The sequence below is a fragment of the Oculina patagonica genome, chromosome 6 (assembly GCF_052425735.1).
Source record: "Oculina patagonica isolate OP01 chromosome 6, crgOcupat, whole genome shotgun sequence".
In the NCBI taxonomy this organism is placed as follows: domain Eukaryota; kingdom Metazoa; phylum Cnidaria; class Anthozoa; order Scleractinia; family Oculinidae; genus Oculina; species Oculina patagonica.
Window position 1 is genome coordinate 24,050,939 of NC_135763.1, and position 8,429 is coordinate 24,059,367.

General features: G+C 38.4%; 1 protein-coding gene across 1 annotated transcript; it reads left to right on the plus strand.

Moving 5' to 3' along the window:
* Positions 1-1,090: 1,090 nt before the first annotated feature.
* Positions 1,091-7,496, plus strand: LOC144656895 (galactosylceramide sulfotransferase-like). Its single transcript, XM_078517141.1, has 3 exons — positions 1,091-1,394; positions 3,820-4,101; positions 4,835-7,496. The coding sequence occupies exons 1-3, from the start codon at positions 1,231-1,233 to the stop codon at positions 6,018-6,020; spliced, it is 1,632 nt and encodes a 543-aa protein (XP_078373267.1). The 5' UTR covers positions 1,091-1,230; the 3' UTR covers positions 6,021-7,496.
* The last annotated feature ends 933 nt before the right edge of the window (positions 7,497-8,429 follow it).

Below are 8,429 nucleotides of genomic sequence, written 5' to 3' on the forward strand. Positions count from 1 at the left end.
TTACCCTCAAAGGAAAACTTAGCATATATTTGGATAAAATTCTCTTGATTAGAAGCAGCGTTTTGGATTTTTGGAGTAACTTATATTATCAGAAGCAACTTTTTGGATTTTTGGAGCAACTTTTGAGCAATTACGGGCAACTTTTAGGGAAGTCTCGAGCAACTTGTGGAAAGCCCTTACTACGGCTTCAGTCAGACAATAGCCATCATTAATTACCCAGAATACCTTGCTTGTAGCAATCCTAAGAATACGCTTCATGTTAGGTAATAAACACAGCAAAAGTCGCCCCCTGTCACCCATTTTGCGACGGTTTGGTCAAATGGTGCGAAATGTATGACCAAGTACAAGAAATGCGCATAGAGCACCAAAATGAAAAAGAATTAGCGTGGCGAATTTTTGAAAACTTAAGGGTATAATTTGAACGTCTGCCCGACACTCAAATCGAAGATCAAAACTGGCGTACGCGTCGTCCATGCGTAGCGTTCATTTGATTTTTGAAGTCTTGCTCATGGTAGTACCCTTTTAAGGTCTTTTAACTCATTCACAAACAGGCAAAGGTATTTTCACACCGCGAGCAAGAATGTTTTGGTTTCCTTTTCAATCATCCAGTAATTAATTCGACCTCAAACCCAAATGTGGTACCCACTAAAAACAAGTTTCCATTCACCTGCCAAGAAAAGCCGCAAACAGAATCAGTGTAACTAAAACCAAATTGAGTGAAGGGCCTGTCTGCGGCAAAGGGGAAAAATTTATTGGCCAATATTTCTGGTAATTTTAACGAAAAATTAACCAATCTAAAAATAATAATAACATTATTTTGTACATAAAATTGTGAGGATTACATGTAAATGAGCGTCAAAAATAAATGTTGCGGATTCAAATGCTCTTATAAAAGTAGTTCACTGGGATATTTTTTTATACAAAAGTACAGACGAGCTTGTGTTTACTGAATAACTCCAAACTACCTTATTTAGACCATTTCCCATGTAAGGAGATAAAAACAGGTACATGCCAACGGACTGGTGTTTTTTCAAGAAATCCACGGACCAGTCGCTTTTATTTAACATTACCCCGTGTTGCGTGTGGCAACGCGCGCTTGCTTCGTGCTGAAGCCATGTGTTCGGATCAGAAAATCGCTCGTTGAATAAATATCACAGTAATCCGATACCTAGCTATTCGATGGTGTGATTCTATCGACATGCCTCGTGTCGCGTCAGAAGCAAGTCGAAAATGAAGTTTAGACGGTTTCTGCTATTGTGTTTTCTCGCTTTAAGCTTGATGTGTTTCACCGCCACACTGCTGCTGCCGAGAATAAAGGAAAGGAAATTGATGCGTTTCCCATCCGAGACTTTCTCGAGGTACGCAGAATTCCTTCACTTCAGTCCATCCAACGGGTGAGTAAATTTCAAGTCAAAACTACTTCACTGAAATGGTTTATAGCTTACACATCGCTGACTCTATTTGCTGGTGCTTTGCTCCGTTGAATTTTGTTTTATACCGGTAAAATCAAAGCGTATTACGGACGAATTCCGGCGGATCCCGGAAGCGAATCCATCGCAATGAAACGAAATGTATGGAAAATTATATAAGACAACAAAAATCCACACTAGCAAATACAGTCAATTTATATCTCAGGGGCTAACTATGAGGCCAATTCCTGCGTGGTGTTCCATCCATGTCATCAAGAAGTAGTTACAAAACTAGCTTATTTGTATTTTTCGATTTCACGCCGTTTTCTTTGTTTATTTCATGTCACAATTTAGCCTCAACATCTTCTACGCCAAGATGAATTGATGTTGTTTTTGTCACGGTGTGGGATTTTTATGTTCTTCGAAACCGTTGTTTGTAAAGATTTTCGTAGTTTGTCTAGACAAAAGTATGGGGAGGTTTCCATGTGATTTTTATATGGCTTTCATGCATGACACATGTACTAGTCATTCCAATAGAGCAGCCATTTGAATTTATCGCTTTCACTGACACTGGGTTTCATTGTTTGCTTTATTGAATTGTCACGAATTCCCCGACATATTCACCAAGATGGTAAATGAGACGCGATGTTATTTTAACAATCACCGTCAAGATTTTTAATTTTCAAACATGAAGTTACGCTTGAGTTCCAAAACCTGTGCTTTTGGCCGTACAGATAGCCTGCGCCCTGGACGAAACTTAAACCCGAAGATCACGTCTGCGCCGCAGGCTCTGGACAAAAAGATTGAATTGGAAACGACAACAACAATTTATCACAGTATTTCCATAAGAATACATGGCATCATCTATTTAATCAAAAGAAAAAAAAAATAATAGAATCATAAATAAAGAGAGATAGTCATGCGCCGAGTTGATTCATTGGGATTTCGGTAAGCTAAATTCAAATTTCCTTGCTAGCATTCACATGGAAACCAGGTGGCCTTTGTTGATTAAAAAAATTGCGGTCTGTGCGGTGATACTGAAACCCGGACTGAAAGCAGCTTTCATCGAGAAATTAGAGCTGACAAAGAGTATTAATTGTTTGGCTGTCACGCTATCTCTCTAGTTTATGATGCTACGAGGATAAAAATTAACTGTGATGCTCGGGTAAAAATTGGGGGCACTAGGAAAGTTATTCCAGTCCAGAGAATTGAAGAATATTTTTCCATTACGATTTAAATATGAAACCTGGAAAAGACTCACGGAGGGTATATAAAGTAAAAATCTGAAAAAGAAATCTCAAACACCAAGAAAAACTAGCTGCCTAATTTATTGGATAAGCCAAGAGGAAATCTAACTCTTTCATCTTTATCTCTGCCGATTATTTCCGGGATTATTACTAATTATATATCAGAGGTGTTCAGGTCATATCAGATCCTTCTATCAGGCCTGTTTTCGTTATTTCGGTCTTATTTCACCTCTCCGGCAAAGTTTGCTATACTGTCCTCAAAAATTCAAAATAATTATTGTTTTTATATTTATGAGAACGACGGTATGATAACTCCTTAAGATGACTTAACGTCGTGGCCGCATTCCAGTGAAAAGGGCGTTCCATATATGTAGCACGCTGAAACACAGTTTTGGTTTTCACGTGTCATGTCTGTCTTTTCATTTCTTTTATTAAATTTAGCATAGAAAGTTAGATTTTACAATGACGCGTTTTAATAGAATGTTATTTTTCTTATGACTTTTTTCCAGTGCAATGTGCTACTGTTTCTTTCTTTATCTATCTAATGTTTTATTTTTGTCACACAATTTGCAGTTGTTGTGACAAAAATAGGAAACAAATGCGGTAATTTCAAGGAGAGGTTATTTGAACCCAAATTCTGGAGCCTGCCTAAACATTGCTTTCCAGTAAGAAAATTCAAAATTTAAAGCGGGTTTCAGTTTTGACTGGTTGGAAATCCGCTGGCATCTTAGGGGCAAATTCTCAGGGGCAATAAAGAGTGTACTTAACCCCTACACACAGAACTTGGTTGTAATATCTGTCGCAAGTGGAGAAATCTGACAATTTTGTTCCGTTCTTTGTACTAAATTTGACTATTGTTGTCGTCGTGGATAGCGTTGACTTATATATTCATCTGGTAATATTTTACTCTTTTTCGCGTTTGAACAGTTTTAGTCCTTCCATTCGTGTTAATTAAAAAAATCTATAAACACATGCGTTAATTTCCTATAATAAGGTACGTTGCACACGCTGTCCGTGTCTTATGCGTTTATCGAGTAGAGCATTTGTAAAGCTAACAGTATGTTTACACTTCTCTCAACTGAAGAAGCCGTGACCTCCTAAATACGTCCATAACTGTTAGTTGCGATTTTACCCCTGGCTAAACATGTTGTTTCTTTTTTCAGAAATAAACATTCTTTCGAGAAGAGAGCAAGGTCAGAAAGTGGCGACTCGAGCCAGTCTTCTTCCGGTGCACCGTGGCTTATGAAGACTGGGTCGAGAAATGTGAGTGCCGACGATCGCGAATTTTGGGATTTATTAGATGACGCCAAGAGACAATCTGAAGAAGATGATATTAACAATGATGATAATGATGTTGATGACGATGATGAAATAGAAGTAGACGAGGAAGACGACAAGCAAGAGTCTTCGACAGAAACAAGCACTGTTCAATACGACGAATTAAGGTAGAGTTTAAGAATAAAATACAGTTAAAAGTGGTTTGTTTAGACACTGTTTGAGAAAACAATGTTTATCATCACGAATCATCGTGGTCCTCTCTATAAAAAAGAAAATTGAAAAATATGATTGTAATAAAACTATACAAAATATACAAGAAAATCGGAAAAGTAATTGTTGTAAACCTGCTTGGAGTACGTGTTTTTAAATGATTGAAAACCTGCTGGGGAGACACTGTTTTTGTTGATGCTGTTTTTCGTTTTTGTTTTATTGTTTTGGTTGTCGTTGTTGTTGTTGTCGTCATTGATGTTACTGTTAATGTTGTTGTTGTCGTTGCTGTTATTGTTCCTCTTCCTGTTTTTGTTGTTGTTCCTACTGCTGCTGCTGTTTCAGTTTTGTTTTTCTGTCAGTATTGTCATTGTCATTGTTGTTGTTGTTCTTGTCGTACGGTTGTTGTTGCTGTTACTGCTGTTTTTATCATCGTTCCTCTTTAAACTATTGTTGTTGCTGTTGTTGTTGCTGCTGCTTGTCTGGTGCTATTACGGTTGTTGTTGTTGTCGTCGTCGTAACTGTTGTCAGTGTTGTCATAACTCTTATATATACTTTGTTCATATTGTTGTTACTGTACTGCTGCTAGTTCTGTTGCTGTTGTTGTTGTACCAATCTAGGCCTCGCTTGTTTCTAAAGTATATCCAATGCAAATTTATGTTCTATTTTTAACTCAAGCACTGTTCTTCACAGCTGCAAGCCTCACCACGAGATCGCCTTTCTCAAAACACATAAAACCGGAAGCAGCACTCTTACAAATATCTTGAACCGTTATGCAGACCTCAGAGAGCTCAAAATAGCGCTTCCGGCGCAACATCTGTATCGCTTTGGTTGGCCTGGCTATTTCCACTGGAATGCTGTGGATCTATGGAGGCTGAACGGAGAACCAGCTCACGTGCTGTGCAACCACGCCCGCTACAGCAGACCCGCCATGGATGTTGTCATGCACAGCGACACTAAATATATCACAATTCTTCGTGACCCTGTTTATCAATTTGAGTCGACGTTTAACTACATGGAATTGTATCGGTTCTTTAGATTGACAAATTTTTCCAATCCTATGCAGGTTTTTCTTGGAAATCCACGTGGATATCTTCAAAATTTAACAAAAACCAGGAAGCAGTTTCCTGAATCGATGCACTTGGTGAGAAACGGTATGTTTTTTGATCTGGGTTTGCCGCCACTTGCACAAGACAACGAAAATCAGATTCGCAATGCCATTAAAAAGGTCGAGGACGAATTTTCGTTAGTTCTAATGATGGAATATTTCGACGAGAGCCTCGTTCTGCTCAAACGGGAATTCTGCTGGGATTTAGACGACGTAATTTACATCAAACAAAATCAACGAAAGACAGGAAATAATACAACGAACAGACTTTTATCTTCAGGGCTCAAAAATATGATAAGAGACTGGAACCGAGCGGACGTGCTGCTCTACGAGCATTTTAACAAGACCTTCTGGGAGAAAATCAAACAACATGGCGAAGGATTCTACAAAGATCTCGCGGACTTAAAGCGAAAAAACTCGGAGATTTACCACGACTGCGTTTCTCCAGAGGAGGTGACAGAAATTGCGTTTCGACTCACTGGGCAAATACGTGCTTTCAAGCTAAATGAACGCGTTTCTCGATACAACAGATACTTGTGCGAGAAGCTACTCACAAATGAAATAGACTACATTAATTATTTCCGCCGGAAGCTGCACCCGTACTCTGAGTATCAAAAGCAACTTAGAGCTTCTGGAAAAGCAAGGCAGATGAACGATAATGTCATTGCTAAACGAATTGGTGCAATGAGGGCAGCCAAACCAGTTCAAATGGTTGGAAAAGTTCCTATTCCGCAAGCTGTTTCTCAGAAGCCAAACAAAGCTGTTAAATAGTTTATATCAGAAACTCTAGGGGGTTGAAACGTGTAACGCGCGTTAACGCGCGTTCACAGCGTTTGACTATTCAGTTTTGCCAAGTACCATATTTGGACTGAACACAAAGAATTTGTACGCGATTTCTTTATACACGTATAAACGACTCGCAACAACATTTTCGGTTTTGCGGTGAGTTACTTGAATTCCGTTCTAAGCACCGTAAACAACTTACAAAATTACAGTGTATCCGAGTGAAGTTCTCCAAACTACTGAAAGACAGTGAAACAGAAGGATTTTACCAAATTTAATTTTATTTATCCAAGCTTGTTCAAAACAAAGATATAACATGACTAGCTCGTGCTGTGAATTTAATCTAGATATTGGAGTTTTGATTGGCTAAGTTTTTTCTAGTGATTTTCCAAATATGGTATTTAATGGAAACAAATGTGCAAACGCTTTGGGTTTCTGACTCGGGCTACTGCCTTATTATGGGTTTCTGTTTATATATAATAATATTTTATACCATGAGAGGACTGGGGACGAGTATTTAAAATTGATTAGATCAAAAAATTAAACCAGTTTTATGTAATCTTGACTAATGAACTAAACAAGTTCGAAACTTTTCAGTTGAAAAGTGGCGAAATTGCAGGAACTTAAGTTTTAATATTTCTGAATGCTTTCAAACTTTGGGCGATCTTTCATTTTAAGATCTTAGTTTCGTTGGCAATTTTCTTCGATAACTTTTAATCAGTATTGAACGGGTATTGAACAGATGTAAGGGCAGGGTTGAACCGCTGGGTATGTATATCTGAAACCCTGATCATTTTTAAGACAAAATCTGTTTTTCTTCCCTACCTGAGGCAAAAGATAATGTGCTCTTATATCTTGTGCATGTGAATAACACGTTTTGTCCCTAGTGCGTTCGCAATAATTGCGATCGCAACACTAACCACCCGTCCAGCGTTGGTACCGACAGATAATATACCAAGTAGAATACTTTAACAGTGGTATAGAATTAAGTACATTCTATAATGATTAACTTGCTCGTCATTCCAGAAATTTTGAGATTTTATATCCTCTTGAAGAGACCCAGAAAACCGCACCCTGTACAGGGGCACATTCCCGTCGAGGTCAAGAAAGGGAGTTCCTCCATGAATTTCGTGTTGCATTTATCCGTTTTGTTTGGGTTTATTGGAGAAACCGTTTTGATAAATGAAACAGTTGCTATTAAAAAAAATTAACACATTTGCATAAACTTGATTTAATTCAATGAAGTTTATTAAATTTTTACCGAAATGGAAGAAAACTAAGCATATTGCAAGAAATTGAAATTAAGGGTATTTTTCTTTTTTGAACCAATTTCTGTTTTGTATTGTTGTCTGAATAAAACCTTATATTTTCAGCAATGGAACTTTAAATGTCCGCTAAACAATAGGTAAATTTAGATGGTCAATGTAACTTGGCATGTTAAAAATGGGTCGAAAAATATTACTGCACGACACTTGGTGTTTATGTGATATGTCTCAAGGATAACACGCCTTCACCAGAGTCGTATGTTGTTTCTTAGACAAGATGTTTTATTCCCACAGTGCCTTTCTCCGCCCAGGAGAATAACTGGGCACCGGCGATTCGTTTAGGGAAACATAACAAAATGCTGGAAGCTGCACCTGCGATGTACTAGCATCCATCCCCGGCAGGGGGTGGAAGGCTGTAGCAATGCTAAGGAAACCGGGATAAGCTCCGGTATGCAGTATGGGCCAGTTGGTCCGAGTGCGGCCTTAGCTTTTAGCTCAGCTCAGCTCAGCTCAGTCAACTTAGCTTGCCTTTAGCATGTCTCAATTTCACCAAGGGTGAAGAAACGTTGACCCTGTGAAAAGCATAAACCATGAGCACGATTATGCAACCTGTCTTTAATATTATAATGTTTGTTCTGTCACAGACGACGATTCCTTTTTTTTTTCGATTTCCTAGTAAACATTTGGAGAGCATCATTTATGCTTTTCATGGGTCAACGTTTCTGTAATCAGGTGTATTACAAGGTGCAACCATGTGACGTCATCGAATCCAAAAAATCGCTCTGTTTATACCAACGTCATAACAAATGATCAAATGTAGTTTATAATGTTTCCTAGATGAGCAAACGAGCGGAAATTATTAAAGCCAAAAAATTGTTTTGCTCCCTTGTTGCGACAACCAAGAAACATTTCACAGAAAACAAATGCTGCAAACGTGATTTTCAAAGCGAAGGGCAAATTTCCGCAAGGACCTGAGGAAAGGAGAGCAACTTTCATACATATTTCTCCTAACGTGTATGATCAGAGGAAAACAGGGCGACTGTTCAGGGAAGCAGTGGTTCCGACCAAATAAAAATAAACGGTATTGGGAAGTGCCGAAGTTTCAAATTAAAAATCTAGAAGTTTCGGACTT

What these genes read in the sequence shown, in the direction of transcription:
- LOC144656895 (XM_078517141.1), top strand. Translation starts at nt 1,231, where the DNA reads ATGAAGTTTAGACGGTTTCTGCTATTGTGTTTTCTCGCTTTAAGCTTG. An exon ending in CACTTCAGTCCATCCAACGG is followed by an intron (nt 1,395 to 3,819) that starts GTGAGTAAATTT and finishes TTCTTTTTTCAG; the next exon opens with AAATAAACATTCTTTCGAGA. An exon ending in GTTCAATACGACGAATTAAG is followed by an intron (nt 4,102 to 4,834) that starts GTAGAGTTTAAG and finishes TGTTCTTCACAG; the next exon opens with CTGCAAGCCTCACCACGAGA.